We start from the raw sequence: 26,877 nt of genomic DNA, 5'->3' as shown, positions 1-26,877 counted from the left end.
TAGACAAATAGAACACTGGAAGAGAATAGAAAGCCTCAAGATGAAACTTTGGGTAACTAATGTATGATAAAGGTGGAATTACACACCAATGAGGGGGAGGCCTGAAATGTTTAATAGATACTGCTGGAAAATTTAACTGGGTTGGGGGAGAAACTGGTGAATTATTATTTAATATCACTTACAATATTGATAAACTATCAAAATTTGAAAGGTAAAACAATAATGCTAATAGAAAAAATATGGGAAATATATTTGTTACCTAGGAATGGAGAAAACTTTTTAAAATGTCAGAAAAAATATAAGAAAAAAAGATTGATTAATTTATATTGAAGTCATGTATTTCTATTAATTATGTACACATTGAACAATGTTTATAAATACATGAAAAAGGAAGAAAATATATGCAATATAGAAAACTGAATTAGTTTAGTAATTAATATTTAGAATATACAGAACTCCTGTTAGAAAGACAAAAATCCCAGTGGAAAGATGGGCAAAGGACATGAGCAGACAATTTACAGTAAAGAAAGCAGAAAATCTTATAAGCATATAAAGATGTGGTCAGACTCATCAGTAATCTGAGAAAATCAATAGTGAGAATGTAGTTCATATCTGGGCAATAAAAAAGCTTAATCATGCTGAGGTTGGGAAGAACGTGGGGGCCATACTAGCCCTCAAAACATTGATGGGAGGAGGGTACACCGCTATAGTACTATGGATAGAAATTTAGAATTATTTGGTCAAACTGAGAAAACTCATACACTACTATAGGTAAAACTAAAAGATCAAACACAAAAAGGAAGGATACTTGTACCATATAAGATAGATGAAGAATTATTATCTAAACATAAAGAAGTGCTGTCAAAAAATAGAAATTGAAAAAATGGTTTAGAAAACTACTAAGCAGTTCATAAAGAGAAATTAAAATGCTAATGAAACCAAGCAAAGAGCTCAACCTCAATAGTAATCAGAGATACCAAATAAAATCACAATGAGAAAGCTACATTACACATATTCAAACATACAAAAATTAAAAACCCAAACAACATAAACATTGGCAAGGGAGTAGAAAAGTAAGAAATCATATATTTCTGGCAGAAACATAAATTGATACTAGCATGGAAAATGATGTAGCATTACCTATAAAGCCCACATGTGCAGAACCTAATATCCAGTCAATCTACTCCCACTCCAGCACACAGTGCAATAGACATGTACTGGAATGTTCATAATGACATTGTTAATTGCTAAAAGTGGAAACAGTACAAATGACCATCAAAAGCAGAAAAAGATAAATTATTACATATTTCTAAATTAGAGTATTGCCCACAAATGGAACAAACATTAGCCATACAACATCAACATTGGATGAATAGAAAAGAGACAGTATTAATTCCATTTAAATAAGGTCAATAGCAGAACACATTGAATGTGTCTTATTTGGAAGTTCATACTTGAAAGCACGGGAAATATTGTAACAAAAAGTCAATGTAGTGGTTATTTCCAGGGCAAGGAAGACAATACACTGTTAGGGCATTTTTAAAGGGTTGAATTATTTTAATCAAATTAGAGGAAGAGCTTCCTTTCAGAGCATTGTTAAGCACAATTAATGTTATATTTCTTAACTGGGTGCTAGTCGCACAGGTATTGCTGCTTTCATTAACATTTTTAATACAAGTCTGTATGTATAACTTAATTCGCAATGAAAATTATTTTTAACATGATTGGATTAGACAATCTCTAGTTGTTTTTTTAAATCTTTGATACACTGTGGCAAAACCCTTCCCAAGTGGATGTATTGTTATCTCCTCAATTTAAGCGGTCTGCACTGAGATATATACTGGTGAGTTAGAAAACTCTGAGGAAAAAAAAAAAAAAGTGAATTGAAGTAACAAAGAATCAGAAAATGGGAGACCAGTAAGAAGATCGTGATGATTCAAGCCCCTCTTCTCAGAAAGGCAACTGGGGTTTTACTTGACGGTCCCCAGGTTTCAATCTCAGTTCTGCTTTGGGTTGGGCAGATCTCTGGTCCTCAGTTCTTCATGCGGCTTTGAAAACTGTACCCTGAGATTCAAGTAGGAGGACTAATGATTATTATTTTACAGTTGGGGAAACTGAGGCCACAAGGGTCGCCACTAGCTCAAGTGGCCATCACCAGGTTGGAACTCGGGGCTTCTGAGGCCAACTCCCTGACCTCTGCACTGCCCCATGGTCTAGCTGTTCTCTCCTTGCGCTGCCTGTGAGCCCACCGCTTGACGTCACAGAAGAACGCCCGGCCCCGCCCCCCGCCCCGTAGGAAGCCCCGCCTCCTCCTGGCCACGCCCCGTCCGGCTTTCGCTAAGCCCCGCCCCGGCCGCTCGTCCTCGCGCGTCCCCGTCCGGCTTCTCTTCCGGCCCCACCCCCCGGCTGCCATGACAACGAGTCCGCGCCCCGCGCTCTGCTGCTACTCGGGCGGGACCCAGGCTGGACCGCGGGCCCCGGCCTGGGGGCCACAGCTGCCACCGCCGCCGCCACCTCGTCTCCTCCCCGTCCCCGTCCCGCCCCGCGTCTCCCCGCCTCATTCGGGCCCGTGGCCGGGGTCCCTCCCCGCCGCCCGATCCCGGGCAGATGCCGAAGGTAAAGGCGCTGCAATGCGCCCTGGCGCTGGAGATCCGCTCAGTGAGTACGGTGGAACCCCCTCTACCCCCGCAGCAGCTGCCTCAGATTTGCCTCCCTCCCATCACCTCCGAGAGCCCGGAATCCCTCAAAGTCTCCTTCACCCTCCGGTTCATCGCCGGGGAACAGTACCCCCACGTCACTTCGGTCCTCCGCCACCTCGAAGTCCTGAACACCCTCCCACTCCCGACCACGCCGAGGCCTTGACGCCCACCTCAGTTTTTCTGGTTTTATCCCAGCTTCCAGTTGGGTTGCTTTCAAATCATTTCCGAACTCTCCAGAGTTCCTCACTTTCCTCCAACTTTCCAGTGAGTTGGGAGCGGTGGTGCTCTTTTCAAACGCTTCTCTGCTTCTCCTGTTGGCTTAGTGAGAAAGTATTACCGTCCCTTGTCCCGGGCCTGGGGTGCGTGTGGCATTTCCTCCCCAATTGCTGCAGGCACACCCTTTTAGACACGGTTCCAGGCTTCCCGTTAGTGACGACGGGGGCCTTTATTCTCAGTCATAGGGCGGATTCCCCACGTCCAACAAGTGAAATGTGGCATTGTTACACAAAGTGCCCTGTTGTCTCCTCCCGAGGCCACACCCGAGAAACCCAACTCCTCAGAAATTAGTTCAGATAGACATGAAGAGAAGGTGACCACCCATGTCTCCCTTTCTCCATGAAACTTAAACTTTCTCCATTAAGCTGTCTCTAGACAGTTGACTTGATTTTCTTTCTTTCTTTTTTTTTTTTTTTTTGGATTTTATTTTTAAAATCTCGATCCTCCTGCCTCGGCCTCCCATGCCACTGGGATTATAGGCATGTGCCTGGCTTTTTCATCTGCATGTTTTTACATTTTTAAGCTTTTCGTGATAGTTTTACCACCTATAAAATGGACAGTTCCAGGTGAGGGACCCAAGATAAAAAGCACACCTCTGTTTTTTATATCTATGAAAAGGAATGATTAGGGAATCAGGAAAGAAAGTTATGAATAATAAAGAATAGTGTTTTAGTCAGTTCTTTCTTTCTTTCTTTCTTTCTTTCTTTCTTTCTTTCTTTCTTTCTTTCTTTCTTCCATTTTTGGCTGTGATTAAAGGACTCAAAAAAAAAAAAAAAAGAAATTAGTTCAGGCCTCTGGAGTCTCCAGACTTCCGACTTTGCGAGGAATCCCTTCTCATCCTCCCAGTTGTTTCACAAAAGTCTCTTTAGCTTTTAGAAGGGAACTCCTCATTCTCCAAACTTGCAATGCCACCACCCAGTCATCTCCAGACTTACTGAAAAGTACCTTTTCCCCAGCCTCCTGTGGCAATCCAGCTGAGGCAGAGAGCCTCCATGTATGAGAAAACTTCATCCAATTTGATAGCTGCAGATCCTTCCAAGGGTTTTAAAATTCCTTCCCTTGCATTTGCTAGAGAACCTTCTAATTTTCCTCTTTAGACAAAGCTCAAACCTATTTTTTCTAGAGGAAATCCTCCCAAGAGCCCTTCACTCCCCCCTCTAGTTCTGTAGATACAGACCTTTAAACAGTTTGGAACAAATTCCATTTCTTCTTCTTACTTAAATATTCACCACCACTTCCCTGGGTGCTGCCCCAGGGGCCCATCTGCAGTTCCTTCCTGCATGCCCTACAGGCAGTTTTTTCTTCACTTAACCTGAGCTTCAAGATGCCTCTCTTTCTTCCATATCCTTCTTCACTTTGAATGAGGTTGCTGCTGCAGGGATCTTAAACCTGCAGAAAAGTCACAGAACTGTTTTAGATCTTTTGTTAGTCTTTAAAAAAGAAGCTTGTGAGGGGCACAAAATAGGAAGGAAATTTCTGGGGCTTTTGTTTTCTGTTCAAGCCTGCAGCAGGTTTACTCTGAAACTATCATTAGCATTATATGTTTGCATCTCAAGCTGATTATTTGATTTATTTATTTTTTTTGTAAAGTAAGTAGTTTTGCAGAAGATTACATGAAGCTTCTTAAACCTCTTGTTCTGGGCAGTTAGTAAAACTCAATATGACTTTGTTATTGGCTGCTTCTTCCCCACTTTGTAACCAATGGATTTAGCAGCCTGGGCATACAGCTGTCTGACAGGCTAGCTGCCACTTCACTCAATTGCCAATACAAACTTGCTAAAGAGGAAGTACTCTGCTGCAACTGACTATTACCCGAAGGAGTCAGAAAAAATACATTTTATCTCACTATTTTGACTTCTCTGTATTAGTTGTACCACAGAAAATAAATAATGTATATTGGGGCTTTGTTATTCATCAAAGCTAAAGAAAACTATGTAAGTGAAAATATTCTTATTTTAAAAAATAAACATTTGAGCTACAGAATTTTATAGTTCTAAGAAGTCTTTGCATGTAGTCCCTTTTACAGGGACTAAATTGCTTGTGCAGTGTTGCACAGCTATTTTAGGGGCAGATCTGCAACAAGATGCCAAGTTTTCTTTCCAGTAGAAACCTTTTAAATATGGCTGATTCTCAGAAGGAGCAAAATACTATTAGCAATCATATAAGTTAAACAAGTTTGATTAATTTGACTTTTATTGTATAGAGGAGTCATATGACTAGAGATATTTTAAACATCTTTATGATTATAGTTTTTCTTTTTCAATTTATTTTTTAAATAATTTATTTTTTAAATTTATTTTATTTCAATTTATTTTTTAAATGACAGAACTATAAAATTCAGAACTATAAAATGATATACTGAGGGAAGTTTTACTTCCCGTCTCTCTGTCTCCTATCTGATAAAAGGTAACCATTTTTATTGTTTGTAGTATAAACTGATATACACATACTCCCTCTTTTCTTAACTTTCCTTCTATTCTTAAATAATAGGCAGTATATTACATAAACTCTTCTTTATGTTGATTTTTTTTGTCTTCACTTAATATATCTTGGAGATCACCCTGTATCTATGAAAATTGATCTTTCTCCCAAGTTTTTAAGTGAAAAATTTCAGACCTGGAGTTTGAAGAATCATTCAATGAATAACTTGTATCCCATGACCTATGTACATTTATTTGATTTCACTGTATATATGCATAAAAATAAAATATTTCTTGCTGAAAATTTCAAAGCAAATTGTTTTCATCATGATGCTCCACTCTTAGATACTGCAGTATTATCACACAAATAGCAATTAATGATAATTTCCTAATATCTAATCCATGTTCAGGTTTTCTGTATTCTCAAAAGAATAACTTTATAGTGAATTTTTTCAAACTAAGATCCAAAGTTTACATGTGAATTTGACAATGTGTTAGTTCTTTATTAATCATTTTAATATAGAGCAATTCTATTTTTTCCATTTCCATGATGTTACTCTTTTTATTTACAGTGAATTTAGATATATTCATGCATTTGAGATTTAGAACCCTTCCATCACACCACAAACTTCCCTCATGCTCCTTTCAAGCCACATGCAAAAAGAACCACTATTCTGATTTCTTTTACTCTAGATTAGTTTGCCAGTTCTTGAACTTAGTAGTTGAAGTGTGTAGTTTTCAGTATTTTGTATCTGCCCAGCATGGTTTTGAGGTTCAACTGTTATGTACATCTCTGATTTATTCCTCTGAATTGTATTCTCTTGCATGTGTACATTAACCCATTCTTTTTTAATGGACAAATAAAAATGGACATATTCAATGTATAAAATGATGTTTTCACATATGTATGCATTATGAAATGATTAAAGATAATTAGAATACCCATTGTCTCACAAGCTTTTTTTGTATGTCATCTTAAGTAGATCTTAAGATCTATTTTCTTTGGATTTTTAAAGTATATAATCCATTATTATTAACTATAATCCTATGTTATACAATATATCTTCAGAGCTTATTTACCTTAAGAGAAACTTTGCATCCCAACATCTCCTCATTTCCTATACCATTTACCAGACCCTGATAACCACCATTCTACACTCTGCTCTCATGAGTTTGAATGTTTTAGATTTAAATTCTGGTATAAATGAAATAATGCACTGTTTGTTTTTCTGTACCTGGCTTATTTTATTTAGCATACAATTATTTTATTTAGTCCTTTAGATTTATGCATGTTGTTGCAAATGACAGGATCTCCTTTTTTGTTTTTTTAAGGTTCAACAGTGGTTTGGGCAAAAAATATATGCCACATTTTAAAAAATCCATTCATCCACTGGTGGAAAATTAAGCTGATTCTGCATCTTAACTATTGGAAATAATGCAGCAATGAATTTGGGCCTGCAGATACCTTTTCTACACTCTTCCTTTCAAAGGAAATGATTTGATTTCCTTTGGATATATAGAGAGAAGTATAATTGCAAGATCATATGGTAGTTCTATTTTTAATTATTTGAAGAAACCCCATATGTTTTTTTGTAATGGCTATACTAATTTATATTTCCACCAACCTAATGCAAGGGTTTCCTTTTCTCCACACTCTTTGCCAATAAGCATTTTGTTCTTCATTTCTATCTTTTGTCTTTTTGATAACAGCCATTCTAACTGTGAGGTGATATCTTAGTGTGGTTTTGATTTGCATTTCTTTGATTAGAGATGGGAGCACCTTTTAATAAAATTCCTGTTGGCCATTTGTGTGTCTTTCTTTTGAGAAATGTCTATTCAGGCCCTTTACCCATTTTTAAATCAGGTTTTTGTGTTCTTGCTATTGAGTTCTTTTGATCCATGTGTGCTTTGGAATGAACTCTTCATCAGATAAAGGATTTGGAAATTCTTTTTCTATTCCAGAGGTTGTCTCTTTACTCAGTTGATTGCTTCCTTTGTTGTGAAGAAGCTTTTTAGTTTGATGCTATCCATTGTATTTGAGTTGTTTCCAGGTTGCAATTGTCATGGATAAAACTACTCTGAGCATTCATTCTTATAAAAATCTTTTTATGGACATTATCTTTTGAAGAGACCAGACTAAGATATAGAATATCTCATGTTGTGTTAGTACCTGATTTTTTTTCTTTTGTGGTTAAATATAACTTTTTCCCAATTCCTATAAATTGGAAGTTAAATGTTCTGTTTCTTCTTGTCTGTTGCAAGTATAACCTTTCTCCTCCCTTACGTGTTTTGTTGCTGTTGATGTTATCTTACATTAGTAGTAATCTCATATTGTAATATGTGTTATAATATCTAATATGAGAGCAGTAAATATGAAAGGTTTGGATGTATTATGCAGCATTTTGTGTTGCTGAACAGAACCACCTGACTTGAGGGAAAATATATTGCTGGGAGAAAAGTGTGACTTTTCTCAATGAATCTTTAGAGAATAATAAGATAGGCCAAGTAATTTGTTTTTTAAGAGCATCAAAAGAATTATATTTCCCAATACTTAACATTTTTTTCAATAAATATTTTTAATATTTGAAATATATTATCTTTCATTGGAAGAAGTACTTTTTTGCTGCCTTCTCTCTTTACCTTGTTGCTCCTTTTATTTAGGGTATCAGTTTCTCTGAGATTATTTGGGAAAATAGAAGGGATAAATGGAAGTAAAGCTCAATGCCAATGCTGAGGCAGTGAAACCAGTCCATTTTCTATGCTATATATGAATGTCAGTTTGGAGTTAAATAATTCCTTCCTTCCTTCCTTCCTTCCTTCCTTCCTTCCTTCCTTCCTTCCTTCCTTCCTTCCTTCCTTCCTTCCTTCCTTTCTGCATGCCTACTTTACCACATTATCTAACTCAAATTAATGATAACATTGAGGCAAATAGACAGGGGTCCTCTTCCGTCACTACTCTTCTGAACACTTGTTCATCTTTATGATCCTTACTCAGGATACTGTGCAGTAGTGTCTCAGTCACAGTCATGCTATATAGTTGGTGGCAAATTTTCCTGGAATGTAGATTTAGAAACTTTTTAAATTATAAAATACTTAGGATTTACATAAAAAAATATAAATACTGAACACTATGGCCTACCCACATTTAACAATGATGCATTTTATGTTCAGTGCATGTTTTTGTTTTTAAGAAATAAAATTTACAGATATAATTGAGGCCTCATTTATACCTCTTTCTGACTCCATTTTCCTTTCTCCCTTCCTAGAGTTAGGGTATAATCAATAGTTGGAGCATTTTATTCTTCATTCAGGCTTTTGTACTTTTACTACATATTTGTGTGTCTATATACTACCTTTCCTATTGTTTTGTTTGTTTAAAAATTTTCCACCAAGAGTTTCTTACTGTAGGCAGCTTGCTTTTTCTACTTTGTTATTTTTGAGATTTGTCAGTATTGATTTTTGCAGATCTAGTTCATTTTTGTTCTCCTATGATAGTGTGTGTGTGTGTGTGTGTGTGTGTGTGTGTATGTATGTATGTATGTATATATGTAGTACTGGGGATTGAATCCAGGGGTGTTGTGCCACTAAGATACATCCCCAGACCTTTTCAACTTTTTTTAAGTTTGAGACAGGATCTTGCTAAGTGCCAAGGGTGGTCTCTAACTTGCAGTCTCCCAAATTGCTGGGATTATAGGCATGCATCTCTGCACCTGTTTCTATTGATTGGCTTTAAATACCAGTAGTTTCCCCTTTTTTATTTTATAATGTTCCAGTGAGTGTATTTGTAAGTATCTCCTAATGTCCATATTGGTTGTTCTCAAGGGTGTGTATGTGCTGTTGGGAGAATTTTAGACATTTATTGACACCCATTGTTTGTCATAGTGCTTGGGAAGTCCTATTAGTATTAATTGTATTGTATTATGCATGACTTGGTTTCCCTCTTAATACAGTAGTCTCCCCTTATTGGCAGAAGATATGTTCTAAGACCCCCATTGGATGCCTGAAATTGCAGATAGTACCAAAACCTATAGTCGAATGTCTTTTCAATCTTAACTAAACCCTTATCATGGACTGTGTTTGGAGCTTTTGCAGTTTGAACTGCAACTACAAAACTAGAACAAATTTCTTTTTCCTTCTTCACAATTTCACTGATAAAAGATTTATTCTTACCATGGATATTAGCAACCTTAGCAAACAATTTTGTTCTTATTGAGTCAGGAACTTTTACCTTTTCATTTAAAGAAATTACATTATGGCTTTTCTTTGGCATATTTGAATTGCTGGAGTCATTATTAAGTAAAATAAAAGTTGCTGGAACACAAGTACTGTTTGTTTCAATTTGATAACCAAGATGGCTACTAAGTGACTAATTGGTTGATAGTGTATACAGCGTGGATACTGTAGACAAAGGAATGAATCATATCCCAGGCTGGATGGGTCATGACAGCATGATATTTCATTATGCTACTCAGAATGGCAACAATTTAAAAACTGTGCATTGTTTATTTCTGGAATTTTCCATTTAATCTTTTTGGACTGGATTAAACAGGAATAACTGTAACCACAGAAAGTGAAAACACAGATGGAGGGGATACTGTATGTAGATGAGAAAATGTTTTTAATTATTAGAGATGGATAATAATCCAATTTTTTAGGTATAACTAGTCATTTAAATTTTTTAAAGAAGAGTTTTAAAGTATAGTAAATTTTTCAGAAATTGCCATGTAAATTCAGGAAGTTTCGTACTTTGCTTTATTTGAAACTGTGTTAAAACTTTTTTTTCCTTTTTTTTGTAAAATACACCACCAATGTTTGTCCTGCTTGTTTGAGTTGCTAGTATGTGTCACTTATATTCCATATTTGAAACTCTCAATTTCACATGGATTTTATGTAGATACAAATATACATTTCAACTTGGTCCTTCCCTAGCATTTACATGTAAAAATATGTATTTTATTATAAATTAGTTCTTTATTTTTCTTTTAAAATTTCAGTTAAGTCATTGATTTATTTTTTTGTTAATGTGTGTAGATAGGGTTACAAAATAGTTGTTATAAAAGGAATGTTTTGGTTCTTTTTGAATGCAGACCCAGTGCTCATAAGGAGTAGATGTAGAAATGAAATCTTGGGGTATCATATTAGTTCTAGGACTTGTGAAAAATTGGTGTCTTCAAACAACAGAAATTTATTCTCTAAAATTGCTGGAAGCCAGAAGTGCAGAGTAAACATGTCAGCAGGGCACAGCTCCCTCTGAAGAGAGTAGCAGAGAAGGATTCTCTTGCCTTTTCTAGCTTGCTTCTTACATATTCCTTGGATTGTGGCTATATACCTCCAGTCTCTGGTCCTAGTAATTTATTTTTCTGTGACTAACCAGAAGTCACATCTTCGGCTCTTGAGAAATGTGGGAGTTTTTTTTTTCTTCTTGCTGAATATGTTTGGACATTAAACCTCTATTGGTTATATGCAATATAATTTTCAAAAAATCTTACAGCTAAGGGCTAGGGTTGTGGCTCAGTGGTGCCTAGCATATGTGAGGCACTAGGTATGATCCTCAGCACCACATAAATATAAATAAATTTTAAAAAGGTATTGTGCCATCTATAACTAAAAGTATTTAAAAAATCTTACAGCTGAAGCTTATATTTCTCCTTTGTGTTTGTTTTATTTTAGTAATACTCTTGTTTCATTTTGTCATTTTTTTGTTGCTGGTAAATAAAGAGTATAGGTTTTTTAAAAAAATTAGCAAATTTATTTTAATTAACAAATAAAAATTACATTTATTCTATTGTGTGCTGTTGATCTAGTTTTTTCTTTTTGGTAATGCGAATTAAACTCAGGGGCACTCAACCCCAGAACCACATCCCCAACCCTACTGTGTATTTTATTTAGAGACAGGGTCTCACTCAGTTGTTTAGCACCTTGCTTTTGCTGAGGCTGGCTTTGAACTCGCGATCTTCCTGCCACAGCCTCCCCTGCTGCTGGGATTACAGGCGTGCACCACCGTACCAGGCTTAATTTTTTTAAATTAACATTTAAACTGTAGCATATATTCGGAAAGTACACAAATCCTTAGTGCATAATCACTAAGAATTAGAATATTATCAGCAACTCAGATTACCCCATTGGGATTTCACCTTCTCAGCTACTCTGCCTATATTCCTTCCTGTCCTCCTTCCATCACAGTATACTCAGAACTTTTGAAGTATACTGGCTTGCCCACTCTATATTTACCTGTCTTATATAAACTCTTTTATGTCTAATTTCTTTGTAAAAACCCATCCATGTGATTTTTGTGAAGTGCAATAGTAATTTTAATCCCCTTATATGAATATACCATCCTTTATTTATCCATTCTATTGTTGATGGACATTTTCATTGGTTGCAGTTGGGGATATTATAAATTGTGCTCCCATGAAAGTTTTTATTACATCTTTGGGCATCTTTGTTGCATGTTTTTTATTTTAATTTTGGATTCAGCAACATTGCTAATATTTCAAATTCATTCTAATAGTTACCTCGATTTTTATGTGAAAAATCATGTTCTCTGCAAATATATAGTTTTGGCTTCTCTTATATAATCCTTTTCTTTTTCTTTGTCCTTACTTATGCCATTGCCTATTATCTTCAATATTATTTTAAATAATAGGGAAAACAGTTGGCATCTTTGTGGTTTTTAAATTTTTTTTTTTAGTTGTAGATGAACACAATATCTTTTTTTATTTTTATGTGGTGCTGAGGATCGAACCCAGTGCCTCACATGTGCAAGGCAAGTGCTCTACCACTGAGTTACAGCCCCTGCCCTGTGGTTTTTTCTTTTCTTTTTCTTTTTTTTTCTGACTTTAAATTATGCTTCTGAAGTTTTTAACCAGAAACTTAAGGGGTTACTGATAATGAACCACATTGTTGTTTTTTTTTAAATCTCTGATATTTCATATGTAGTTCAACATAATATAATATTGAGTGCCGGGTTTTCATGAATTGAGTTAATATAATACCTCTTATTTTCTAATTATAAAAATATCTTCAGTGCTGAATTATTTTGAATATATTTCGATCTAATGAAATATTGCTTTCATTTTTTGTAAAAAAACACTTTTTGATGTCAAACACTTTCCATTTTCTTTCATAAATTCTTTTTTTAGCTTTTCACTGTTTAAAACACTGGATTTAATTGGCTTTTTAAAAATTTTAGGCTTGGGCTGGGGTTGTGGCTCAGCAGTAGAGCGCTCGCCTAGCACGTGGGAGGCCCTGGGTTCCATCCTCAGCACCACATAAAAAAATAAAGATATTGTGTTCATCTACAACTAAAAAATAAAATATTAAAAAAATTTAGGCTCTTTTGTTTATGTTTATAGATGAGATTTTCATTTTTTGTACTTATTTATAAAGTTTTATTTAAATATTTCAGACATAAAGTTATAAAGAGTAACATGAATACCCATATACCTTCTTACCAGCTTAAGAAGCAAAACATTACATATGAAGGTGAAGCCTCCTGTATGTCTCTTCCTAATAAAATCGTCCTTCGTCCTTTTGAGTAATCACTATTCTAAGTTTTGTATTTGTCCTTCCTCTGCATTTCTTAATATTTGCCTCATGGTAATATCTGCTTTAAGGCTCTTGATTTACTTCCAAGTGCTGCTTAGTTAGCACCACAAAAGTAGTGATAGTATTCTTTTAAATTATTTGGCACTGCATAGTTTATAATTTTTATTGCAATTTGTACAGTACTATATAAGCTATTTAAGCATTTATGTCAATCCTTACGTATATACACATGTACAAATTTGCTCCTATTCTACCTCCCCAATACTAATTATATACCTGCACACCTACATAGACACATACATGTCATCTTTTATTGTGGTATTTTAATAATTGCATTTGGGTAGGTTATTAGTGTCCTGAGAAACAGAACCAATAGGATATATATAGTTTATTACAGAAATTTCCTCACTTGATATGGAGGCAGAGTAGTCCTATAATACACATTCTTACAACTCGGTGGTATAATTCAGTTCGAGTGCAAAGGCCTGAGAACCTGAAGAGCCAGTAGTATAAGTCTCAGAGATCAAAAGGTATAATATGACTGTCCCAGTTCAAGGAGAACAAAGCTTCTGTTTTTGCTCTTTTTGTTCTGTCCTGATCCACAACAGATTGATGCCTGCCCCCATTGATAAGGGCAGCTTCTCTTTACTCAGGCTGTTGATTCAAATACTAAGGTATTCAGGAAACACCTCACAGGCACACTCCAAAATAATATTTTACCAGCTGAGTCTTTTTATCTCAGACAAGCACATGTAAAAATCCATGACAGTAGTGAAAAATGGTCTGCATGATACTATTTTTATTTCCATTCCATCTGAATACTTTCTAATTGTTAAAAATACTATTTACTTGAAAATAATATGTAGTGTCATTTGTTCTGTCATCATCACATCAAGCTTATTTACTCTGAAATACCTTTAATTTCATATTAAATACTTTTGCTTGTATATCTACCAGTTTTTAATGGAGATATCTTAAAACCTGTACTATGGTAATATATTTGCACTTTATCTTTGATGTATTCCAGTATACTGTGATATATAGATATATAGATTTAGTTCCATTCTTTTTCCACTGAGTGTATACTTTCCATCTGAGAATTTATGGGTTTCTTTAGCTCTGAAAATTCTTGGTTATTATACCTTTAAATAGTGTTTCTGCTGTTCTCTCTTAGCTTTTCTTCTAATAGTGTCACTAGGTATGTGTTGGAACCTTTATTTGTTCCCTGGGTTCTTAAGTGCATTCTGTGTGTGTGTGTGTGTGTGTGTGTGTGTGAGAGAGAGAGAGAGAGAGAGAGAGAGAGAGAGAGAGAGAGAGAGAGAGAGAGATGTTTATGTTTGTATCTTCTAGTTTTTTAGAGGATTCTTCAGTATTAAATTCTTATTTATTAATTCAAAAATTTAAATCCTTCATTGGATTTTTAACTTTATTAATCTAATTTTCCAAGATTCTCATTTTGTCTTTTAAAAAATGTACTAATTCTTTTCATTTCACCTGTTCTAATTTCAATTTTTTTGTCTTTGAAAAATTTCAGATTGTGAAATGAAAACATTAGTTTTCATTTGAAGTATATTTATCTACTGTCAATTTTGTTGGTTTGCTTAGTACTTGTGATGACACTGCAATTATAGGTCAATTTTGGGAGAATTGATATCTTAACAATATTTAGTTTTTTAATCCATAAACCTGTTATATATATTTCCATTTATTTAGATTTTCATCTTCTTTCAGTAATGTTTCTAGTTTCAGTGTGCATGTTTTACACATACTTTGTTAAATTTATACCTAAGTTGTTCATGGTTTTGATCCTTTTACTACTGGTATTTTAAAAAAATTTTAAATTGTTTTTGCCAGATATAAAATTGATTTTTGTATATGATCCTATGACTTCACCTTCCTTCTTTATTTTTTCAGGTAGCATATTTATATAGGCCACAAGTGTGTTGTCTGAAAATATATTATTTTGCTTCTTCATGTTTAATCAGTATGTCTTTTATCACTTAAATACTTTTTTTTCCCCTTTTTCCCTGGCTAGAACTTACATTGTGGAATAGAGGTATTGAGAGTGACCAACTTAGTCTTATGCTGATATTAGGAAACAAACATTCAGTCTTTCAACATTAAATATGCTTGATGGCAGACTTAGGGTTTGTCACTGATAATGTTTTATCAGTTGAAGAAATTGCCTTTAGTTCCTGGTTTCCTGTAAACTTTTATCATGAATGTGGCTTATATTTTGTCAAGTCCTTCCTGCAGAAAAAAAAAATTGAAGTGAATTTCTAAAATTGTACACTACAATATAACTTTTAGAACTGAATTAATTACATCATACCATATTGATATTTTGTTTTTTCATTTTTATGTGGTTGGAAGTATTTTCTAATTTGTCTTATAATTTCTTCTTTGAACCATGAGTGATTTAGTATTGCATTGTTTAATTTATAAATATTCAGGGTTTTTTTCCAGATATTTTTATATTATTGATATCTAATTTAATTCCATTGTGGTTAAAAAATATACATTGCATGATTTTAATCCTTTCATGTTTATTGAAGTTTTTTTTTTATAGCCACAATATCATCTAATGTGCTTTTCTGTGAACTTGGAAAAAAATGTGGATCATTCTGATGTTGGATGACGTATTGTAAATGACAATTAGGGCAAATTACTGAATGTTGTTGTTTATATCTTCTGTGTCTTTAATGATTGTTTGATTGCTTATTTTATCAATTACTGAGCAAGAAGTACTTAAATTTAATTGTGTAATTTTTTGCTTCATTTACTTTAATACTTTGTGATTAGGTGCTTATAGAATTAATTTTGTTATGTGTTATCAATCAAATTTTTAATCCAATCAGAAATGTTCCACTTTCTGCTTGGTAATCTTTTTCTTTCTGATATCTATCTGATTGCCTCTCCTGCTTTCTTCTGATTACTGATTTTACAGTATACCTTTTTTATCATTTTACTTTTTTATTTGAGATATAATGCAAATGGCATATAATAAGGTATACATTTTAGTAAATTTTATTGTATTTTCAAAGTTGTTCAATAATTGCTACTAATTCCACAACTTTTCATCTCCAAATAAAGAAATCTTGAATCAGTAACTTTTCCACTTTCCCCTGAATACAACTGATATTGTTCAGATTTGACTATTCTGTACATTTCTATAAATAGAAACAAATAATATGCAACATTATGTCTGACTTCTTTTACTAAGCACAGCATTTATACATGTTGTGGCATATATCAGTTCTTTTTTTCATTTTTATGGTTAAATAATATTCCATTTATGGATATACCACATTTTGCTTATCCATTTATTAGTTGACAAATAGTTGGGTTATGTTTACTTTTTTGATATTGTGAATAATGCTGCCATACCTGCGAGTACCTTTTTGTGTAGACCTTTGCTTTCAATGCTATTGGGTGTATACCCAAGAGTGGAATTGCTGGATTTTATGGTAACTCTTTTTAATTTTTTTGAGGAACTGTCAAACATTTTTCCATAATGGCTGCACCATTTTATGTTTCTATCAGTGATATATGAGAATTCCATTTTTTTGTTTTTTCGTTTATATTTTTATTTTAGCCATCCTACTAGATGGGAAGCAATATCTCATTGTGGTTTTGATTTGTGTTTTTCTAATGACAAATAATGTTGACTGATTGAACATGTTTTCATTGCTTATTGGCCATGTGTTTGTAGATACGCTTCTCTATTTTTTTCTCGTGCTTTGGGAGCTTCTGTAAATGCATGTATGTTTATAACCTTATGTCATCTTGATATTTATCTTACATGTGTTTTTAATTGTTACATAATTATAAGCTGTCTTTGTCTCTAGTAACAATCTCTGTTTTAATGTATTTTGTCTGATATTTGTAGTCACTGGAGCTTGATTTGGTTAAAGCTTATATACTACATTTCCTCTATACTCTTATTACAAACCCATTTGCATCTTTGAATCTCAAGTGTGTCTCATGTAACAGTATGGAGTCAGACAATAGTTTTTTTGTTTTTTTTTTGAAAACACACACATATTAACAATGTGCAAAAGAGAAACATCAAAGTAACGTGATTTCTCATTAGCCCAAATAATTCAAAAACTTATACTCATTTTTTCTATAGAGATGGCATAGTATATGGAATTCTAGGGAAACAGTAACTTTTAGGAGAAATAATTGGGTTTATGAAGACTATTCAATGGCCTGGGACAAATTCTGTTTTGCACTTAGAACAGACTATAATTGATAGCACAGTGCTATGTAACAAACACAGTCTAGGTGTGTCTACAGATCAGTCTTCCTGTGATGTGAGTTTAGTCAGTGAAAATAGAGAAGGAGGTAAAGGTGACTGTTTCTTCTTTGGTGGATTTGGATGTTGGGATGATAAGAGAAATTTGTGGAAAGCTTTTCCCTATACTCAGTGGGGCAGAAACAAAGGAAGGTCAGTTTGACCCTGAGTCTGAGGCAGGTTCTAATGCCTTTTAATTTCCATTAGATAAAATTGCTCACCATGCCCAAAATGCCATACTCTTGTTGTCTTATTCTCTGGGTCTCAACAGTAGTCTTTTGTGTCATTTTTTTGTTGTTTCACTCAGCCTAATGTTTTGAAATTTAGCCACGTTGTGTTTATCTCTAGTTTTTCCTTATTGTTAGAAAGTGCTCCCTATTATGAAAATCATTACAATATATGTAACCTTTGGTGTCTAGCTTCTTTTCTTCTCTTTGTGTAGACAAAAAGTCAAAGGAAGAAGAACTGAAACTTAGAGAGTAAACTGGAGATTACAAAATGAGGTAGAGGTGGTGTATGCTCAGGTCTCCTTAGCAGCCAAATGGACTACTTTGTAGGCTTTAGGATCATCTGTGGAGACCTTAAAAGGGGGGTATATATATGCTGAGTTGGAATGAGGGTGCCACATGGTTTATATAAATTAGGGCCACAGGGTAGATGCTGCTGGGGGATTTGAGCCATATGTACACATTTCTTTTAGAGGGATTGGTCTTTCCTCCATCCCTAGATAACTGCTAATGTTGAGCTGCTTATTTTTGCTGAATATGATTACATGTTGTTTTTTTGAGCTTTATTCTGAAGTTCACTTTTGAGGTCATTTTTTTTTTTTTAATGCTGGGTTCTGGGTCTGGGTTATTGGATAAGATATTTAAATCTTCCAGTTGTTTCTCAGTGAACATAGTTCCTTTCCTTTGTTAGTGCTTCTGTTGCTTGCCTTTAGGAAGGATCTCGGAGCCTGACATCTTTTAATCCAGATGTACATGTTCCTTTGTTAAGATCCAGGGTTAAGAAGCTGTATGATAGTTTGTTTGTTTGGTATTGGGGATATAACTCAGGGGCATGCCCACTGAGCTATATTCCTAGTCCCTCTTCTGTTTTGTTTTGAGACAGGGTTTTAGTAAATTGCTTAGGGCCTCCCTAAATTGCAATTCTCTTGCCTTAGTCCCCTGAGTCGTTGGGATTACAGGTATGTATCACCTCACCCAGCTGGATGATAGTTTTTAATCAAGTCTGCTTCTCTCTCTCTCTCTCTTTTTTGGTACCAGGGATTGAACTCAGCACTCAACCATGGAACCACCTACCCAGCCCTATTTCGTATTTTATCTAGAGACTGGGTCTCACTGAGTTGCTTAGTGCTTCACTTTTGCTGAAGCTGGCTTTGAACTCATGATCCTCCTGCCTGAGCCTCCCAAGCTGCTAGGATTATAGGTGTGCACCACTGTGCCTGGCTCTTTTTTTTTTTTTTAATTAGAATGTTTAATTAATTTACATTTAATATTACCATAAGATAGATTTAATTCTATCATTTTACTATTTATTTCTATATGTCTTTTTTTCTTTCTCCATTCCTCCATAACTGACTTATTTTTCTAGTGTACCATTTTAATTTCCTTGTGTCTTTTTTTAGTATTTTAAGTGGTTGTCCTGATATTTACAGTTAACATATTCATTTTTAATAATATAGTGCTGATTAACACCAACTTAATTTCAGTTGTACACTTTTGAAATGCTGTTGTTTTGTTCTGTTCTCCCTCATCTTCTTCATAATATCATTCACATATAAACTGCGTCTTTGTACATATAAGCCCATCAGCATAGTATAATAATTGGTGCTTTATTTAATTGTCCTTTATTTTAGAGAAATAAGAGGAAAATATATTTATATACTTTTTATATTCACCCTTTCTGGTGCTCCTTATTTTTTCATGTGGTTTTGAGGTGCTATCTAGTATCCTTTCATTTGAATCTGAGGGACTGTTTAATATTTCTTTTCAGGGAAGTTCTTCTAGTGATGAATTATTTCAGTTGTTTATTGGAGACTCTCTTAATTGTCCTTCCTTTTTGAATACTTTTTTTTGGATATTATTGAAAGTTTTCTTCCTTTAAATAAGTCATCACACTTTATTCTGGTGTTATGTTCATTCTTATTAAGGATTTCTGGAACCTGATGAATCAGTTTTCTCTTTTTGCTTTCAAAATTCTCTGTTGAGAATTCTTTTGACTATGTTCTACTGAAAATTTGATTATGTGTGTAACATGGAGTTCTTTGATCTTATTGAATGTGTTGATTGTTTTTCTTTAAACCTTAGGAGTGCTCATCCATTATTTCTTGGCCCTTTCTCCTCTCCATTTGGGGTTCCCACTATATTTATTGTGTTGTGCTTGATGGTGTCCCTTTAGGTCTCTCAGAATGTTCATTTTTGTTTTCATTCTACTTTTTTGTTCCTCAGTTTGGGTAATCAAAAAAGTCAGCTTTTTTTTTTTTTTTTTTTTTTTTTGTCACTGTGACCGAAAGACCTGACAAAAACAATGTATAGGGAAAGTTTATTTTGGTTCATGGTATCAGAGATTCAGTGAATGGTCTCCAACGCCACAGCTCTGGGCCCAAAGTGAGGCAGAACCTCTGAGTGGAAGGCTTGATAGAGAAAGCAACCCAGGACATGAAAGCCGGGAAGTAGAGAGAAAGTTCCATTCAACAAAGGATGAAATATAACACCCACAATCTACTTCCTCTAGCCATATCCTACCTGCCTATAGTTTTCACCCAGTCGATCCTCAGCAGAGGATTAGTTCACGGATTAGGTCACACCGGTCATAATCTTGTCATTACATTTCTGAAAATTCTTGCATTATCTTACACATGAGCTTTGGGGGCCACACCTCATATCTAAACCATAACAATAATTGACACACTTTCAGTTAAGTTTTTTCTTCTGATAGCTCATGTCTGTTCTTAATTTCTTTAGTGAATTTTTCATGAAAGTTTGGTAATTTTCAACAGTTTGGTTCTTCTAAAATATTTAATTAGTATCTATTGTTATTCTCTATCTGATGAGATAGCATCATCAGATAGATAACTTTCCTTTTGCTTTTTAGTCAAGATTTCCTTTAATCCTTTCTACATATTTATGATAGATTTTAAGTTGTTGTTTAATAAGCCCAAATTCTGGGCCTCCTCAGGGACATTAGTATTGGCTGCTTTTTCAGTTTGTGGGTCAAGCTTTGTATTTCTTTGCATATGGTAATTTTTTTAAAAAAAACTCGACATTTTAAATAATGTAGTGTAGAATTCTGTAAATCAGGCTGTCTCATCCCTCAGGTTTATTGACTATTGTTGTTGCTGCTCATTTATTTATTTATTTTCCTGAATGAATTGTGTGTCATGTGTGACCACTGAAGTCTTTGCTTAGTTAGCTTATGGTCTGTTAATGATGTGACTTATATTTCCTTAAATGCTTTGAACCAATGAATCTCTTAGCTTTTGCTAAGGATCTTTGTGTGCATATTGGGGTATGCTTTCTATGCCTTGGCAAGCAGTTTGCAGGTTGGCATTAGTTTTCATTTCTAACTTTACCAGAACTTCAAGGTCAGCCAAAGATGAGAGATTACAGCTTTTTCAGCTCATTTCTGAGTGTAAGTACAGCCATGAACATGTTTATGATCTTTTAAATCTTTAAGAATATGGTTTAAGGAAACTGCCTTGCTTATAATTTTCTATTTGTCCCATCTGATTTTCATTAACCTCCCTTTTCCTGCTTTCTTTTTGGATAGTTATTAAATATTGTTTTTTAAAATGTCGGAATTTGTAGCATTGTACTTGAGAAAAGCATTCATGCCTTCTTGCATATGTTACAAATTGGAAAGAGACTTGGCAGTTCCAGTAAGCACAATTACAGCAGTGTTGTGCAATAGAAATACAACATGGACCTCAAATTCAAGCCAAGGATATATGTTTTTTTAAATTTTTAGTGGCTACATGAAAAAATTTAAAGTAGCAGATAAAATTAATTTTAATAGTATATTTTATTTATATCAATACATTAAATTATTAGTCTTTCAACATGTAATTAATATAAAATTTATTGATATTTTACATATGTTTTATATTAAGTCTTCAAAACCCAGTATATATTTTGTGTCTATCATCTATCTCAAATGTGGCTAGCCACATCTAAAGGTCTAAGTGGATAGCCACTTCTTTGTTAAATAGCAGAGATTTGGAGGGACTTTATTTTGATTGTAATGAGAATAGAGTAGGAAATGATACTATAGAATATTTGTTGAGAACCTTTATTTTAGTGATCAATTGTGAGTAAACTAGGGCAAAAGTGGAAAACAGAGTAAGGGAGAAATGGAGGCAAAATAGCTGGCCAAAAAATAATCTTGACTGCTGTGTACAAAGGGACACAAAGTCTTAATCATTCAGTGCAATAGAGTGTGTTGGTATGACAGGTGATATGGGTTTTAAGCTAACAATAACAGTAGTTAGTATTGATGAATGTTGTCAGGACCTGTTCCAAGCGCTTTGAGTGTATTAATCTTATGACTCATTTATTTTTAGTGAGTAGGTCACTTAAACTTTCTTGGATTTCATGTGTAAAATGTCTGAAGTGGACTAGATAATCTCTGAACTTCTTAATACTGATGGTCCATTTCTTTTGCTACAAATGATAAAGAAAATAAAATTTTTGTCCTCATGGAATTTATAATCAAGTAAAAGAAGTGAGGCATCTCCCTTCATTAAAAAGCACATAGATAATAATCTTACCTTAAGAGAATTTCAAATGCTAATTAGAATTTAAAACATTTTTTTGTGTAAAATAAATTGTGTAGGAGACGGCAGTTGATGTGTGCCTAGTAGGAGTAAATGAGGAGGAGATGGAATGGAGTAGTAAGGAGTTTCTACTCCTTAGGTTATATTAATATTTGTTATGTAAGTAATAAAGAATGTGGGGGCAAGAAAGTAATGTGTGTGTTCAGAGAACAATAAAAATAGACTTTGAATGTACTGTTAGGGGTTGGAAGATTGGATAGTATTGCTCTGTTGGACTCAAATCTTCAGGAATCTTGATATCCTAATAAGAAAGAGTATGGTTGATCAACTAGCATTGGAATATGGCAGAGACTGGATAGACTGTGCTGTGTATTATTTAGAAACTCAACATTTTCTGCCTAATACTTTCTGTAAATTATAACTAGGATAATTAAATGCAATTTAATATTTAAAAATTATTCATTGGGCTAAAACATTCTCTAGCTTTAAAAGTATAATGTTGCTTTTGATGGGGGTATCTGTGGACAGCTATTTAGTTTGATGGAGATCAGTTTGTGCTTTTTTGTCAGCATTTTTTTATGCTTTAGTATAATGTTTCTTTTTTGCTGAATGTTAATTCTTTGTGATTAAATGATACTCAATAACTTTATGTCAGCATTCAACATAAAATGGGAGCCTAAGGCTTAGTGTTTAAAACTATTAGTGTCTGTCTGAAGAGCCAATACACAGAGCTTCAAATGTGGCAAAAATAACCAAATGGAAAATCATAGATTTCTCAGTGATGGAAAACAGAAAAACATTTCATTTCATTTGGTCTGTAAATATTAGGGTTTTTTTCTCTTTTTACTTGTGAATAGTTTTATTAGGTTACCAGACTACTATTTTTATGTAATACCTGATAATGCATTTTAGTAGAATATCTCACAGAATTTATATATCCACTTATCTAATTTCTTTCAGGTAACTTGTCCAGGAGTGGTGCTGAAAGACAAGGAGGACATCTATCTTAGCATCTGTGTGTTTGGCCAATACAAAAAGACACAATGTGTCCCAGCCACTTTTCCATTGGTCTTCAATGCCAGAATGGTGTTTGAAAAGGTTAGTTCAAATATGAGAACAAGTATTAAAAAAAGAGTTCCAATTTTTTAATAAAAGCCCACAATAAATTATTATTGCTTACTATGTGCTTTGGTTTAATTCAAAATGAAGGTTATAAATTAAATATTGCTTTTGATTCATTATTACCAATTGCATTTCTTTGTTTTTTTCTTAATTTTTTATTTACATATGACCACAGAATGCATTACAATTCTTATTACACATATAGAGCACATATTTTCATATCTCTGGTTGTATACAAAGTATATTCACACCAATTTGTGTCTTAATACATGTACTTTGGATAGTAATGTCCATCACATTCCACCATCATTTCTAACCCCATGCCCCCTCCCTTTCCCTCCCACCCCTCTACCCTATCTAGAGTTTGTCTATTCCTCCCATGCTCCCCCTCCCTACCCCACTATGAATCAGCCAGCCTTTTTATTATCAGAGAAAACATTTGGCATTTGGTTTTTTACAATTGGCTAACTTCACTTAGCATTATCTTCTCTAATTCCATCCATTTACCTGCAAATGCCATGATTTTATTCTCTTTTATTGCTGAGTAATATTCCATTGTGTCTATATGACACATTTTCTTTATCTATTCATCTACCAAAGGGCATCTAGGTTGGTTCTTTTATTTTTTTAATTTTTGTAATACAAAGGATTGAATCCAGAAGTACTCTATTATTGAGTTACATTCCTTGCCCTTTTTATATATATTTTTTTGAGACAGGATCTTGCCAGATTAACCAGGTAGGCCTTGACCTTGGAATCCTGCTCCCTCAACCTTTTGAATATCTGGGATGATAGGCATATCCCACCATGACTGGCTCCCAGTTGTCAGTTGTCTGTCTTCCTTCCATCTTCCTTACTTCCCTCCCTCCTTCTGTTTCACAAATAATTTTACCTAATACCTGCTCCTTTCCATAAAATGGTTTAGCCACTGGAAACACTTGGTAAACAAAGAAAAATCCTCCCCTTTTGGAGCTTATTAAGTGCAAAAAGAGAATAAATACAGGGCAAGGGGATGAGAGGGGATTGTATATTTTAAAGGGTGGTCAAAGAAAACAGTAACATTTAAATTGAGCCTGAATTATGACACCGAGTCAGTTATTTGACGGTCTAGGGGGAAAGCATGTTAAGTAATGGAATAGTAAATTTAAAGCCTTCCTATTGAGAATTAGCTTGCTGAGGTGGAGAAGCACCAAGGAGGTGGATTTGATAATGGTAACATAAGGGGAAGAGCTAACAGATGATGTAGGAGAGAGTCAGAGCCATCTATAAAATTTATTTATAAAGTCTTTCATAATAGACATGGAAAACAGAGAAGAATGGATAGTTATGAATGTCACATGTTTCTTGGAAAATAAATGTTTTGAGAATGGGAGGGAAAAATCAAAGATATTTTCATATGTAACTTCCTCTCCCCCATCCTGCTTCCCCCTACATCCTTCCCACTCTAGGTGTTCCCTGAAGCAGTAGACCCTGGAGATGTGGTTGCGCAGCTTGAGTGTAAGTTTTTAACTTTTAAATTCCTGAGTCTTAGACATTTTAGAAAGTATCATCCTTATGTTTTTTTAATCCTGGGTTACATAAAAATTTGAAGGAGTATAATAGAATTTCAAAAATCTTGAGCTGAGATTTTTTTCCACACTTTTTAGAATTTCATGATAATAAAAAAGATAATAAAAAAGAAGTTGTTTGGTGTAGTAAATCTAAGAAATATTCTTCTTCCTGTTTTTGTCAATGAAAAACAAAGAAGGAATTATTTAAATTTTCTATTGGACAAGATGGTATGGAGTGTTTGTGATATAAGGATAGAGACTCATGTTAGGTGGGTTTTGGCCCTGCAAATAAAACTGTCTTTAACCTTAGTGAATTACAAATTAAGGGAGTAATAACAGGATAAAAGTAAGTAAAAAGACATATGCCTTTTAATTTTGTCTTACATTCACTATTTAAATAAATTATTTGCAGGAGATATTTTTTCAAGGCTGAGGATAATAGTAAATCTATCATAGTATTATGAATCAACTACAAAACTATATAACTATTTGTGAGAGTAGCACTGTAAAAAAGTATACACTTGGAGAACAGTTTATTGAAGTTATGGATATGAAAGGGAATACTATTATTTATCCTTATATTTAGAAAGGACCCTGGAATCACCAAATTAGTTGAACATATAACTGTGGCTCAAAAGGACAATAATATTGGGCATCCCCATAATCATCTGTCCTTGTCACACTTTCTTCCCTTCCTGCTCCACTGAACTCTAGCAGTGTAGAAACATGGAATCTGGCACCATGCTAGAATCTGAGTATCTATGGAGAAAACAGGCCAATCTGTCTTCATGCAATGTATTGTTCAGCAAATCTTCTCTAGAGAACTATTTTTGGCATATGCCTGTGTTTATTTGTTATTTTATAGCTGTTTGTAGCACTTGGTTTTTGTATTTTCCACTGCTAAGTAACAGTTTGGGGCCATGAGTAAAATTTTAATTTTTCCATACTCATTAGCTGGGACATTATATGTCTTGAGAAAATGGGAGGTCTTTCCATCTTCTAAGGTATTTTTCAATTTCTTTCTTCAGTGTTCCATAATTTTCATTTTGATATCGTCTACCTCCTTGGTTTGATTAATTCCCAAGGGTTTTTTTGAGGTTATTGTGAATATAATAATTTTTCAATTTTTTTTTCCTCAGCAGAATACTGTTGGAATACAGGATAGCTATTGATTTGTGAATGCTGATCTTGTATCCTTCTGCTTTGCTGAATTATTTATTAGGTCTAGAAGTCTTCTGATAGAGCTTTTTGGATCTTCTAGATATTGGATCATATCACTTCTCTTTTTCTATTTATATCCTTTAATTTCCTTCTCTTGCTTGAGTGCTCTGTCTAGAGCTTCAATAACTATATTGAATAGGACTGGTGAGAGTGGACATCCTTGTCTTTTTCCTTATTTTAGAAGAAATGCTTTTAGGTTTTCTTCATTCAGTATGACATTGGCTTTGTGTTTGTTATATATAGCCTTTATGATGTTGAGGTGAATTCCTTCTCTTCCTAGTTTCCCCATGGTTTTTAACATGATTGGATGCTGGATATATCAAAGGCCATTTCTACAACTATTGAGATGATCATGTGATTCTTGTATTTAATTCTGTTGATGTCCTGTATTACATTTATTGATTTGTGTGTGTTTCATTCTTGAGACAAAACCTATTTGACCATGGTATATTCTATTCTTGATATGGTTGATAATATTTTATTAAGGATTTTTTCATTTATGTTCATCAAGGATATTGGTCTGTAGTTTTCCTTGATGTGTCTTCATCTGGTTTTCCTATCAGGGTACTGACTTCATAGAATGTATTTAGGTGTGTTCACTCACTTTTAGTTTCATGGAATAATTTGAGAAACTGGTATTAGTTCTTACAGGTCTGGTAAAATTTAGCTGAGAATCTATCTGGTTGATGGACTTTTCTTTGTTGGAAGGCTTTTAATTTATGTTTCAACTTCATTACTTAATAGTGATTTGTTTTTCTGTATCTTCCTGGTTCAATTTGGGCAGGTCATATGAGTCTAGAGATTAATCAATGTCTTCTATATTTTCCAGTTTATTGGAGTATAAATTTTCAAAGTAATTTCTAGTGGTCTTCTTGAAATGCTGTATGGTGATATCTCCATTTTCATTTCTAATTTTGTCAGTTTGGGTCCTCTCTTTATTTTGGTTAGTTTTGCTAAGGGTTTATTAATC

At 34.1% G+C, this 26,877-nt stretch overlaps 1 protein-coding gene across 1 annotated transcript in view; it reads left to right on the top strand.

The window, feature by feature from the left end:
• Positions 1 to 2,436: 2,436 nt before the first annotated feature.
• The window catches only part of Spata6 (spermatogenesis associated 6), a 121,382-nt gene continuing 96,941 nt past the window's right edge, over positions 2,437 to 26,877 (top strand). Inside the window, exons 1-3 of the mRNA XM_077791295.1 lie at positions 2,437 to 2,658; positions 22,975 to 23,112; positions 24,585 to 24,633. Coding sequence (XP_077647421.1) covers positions 2,608 to 2,658; positions 22,975 to 23,112; positions 24,585 to 24,633 — 238 coding nt within the window. The 5' untranslated portion in view covers positions 2,437 to 2,607. The remainder of the gene's footprint in view (positions 2,659 to 22,974; positions 23,113 to 24,584; positions 24,634 to 26,877) is intronic.

Source organism: Urocitellus parryii, chromosome 11 (genome assembly GCF_045843805.1).
Source record: "Urocitellus parryii isolate mUroPar1 chromosome 11, mUroPar1.hap1, whole genome shotgun sequence".
NCBI classification, from domain to species: Eukaryota; Metazoa; Chordata; class Mammalia; order Rodentia; family Sciuridae; genus Urocitellus; species Urocitellus parryii.
The sequence above is the reverse complement of the archived record's forward strand: the minus strand, read 5'-3'. Positions and strand labels throughout refer to the sequence as shown.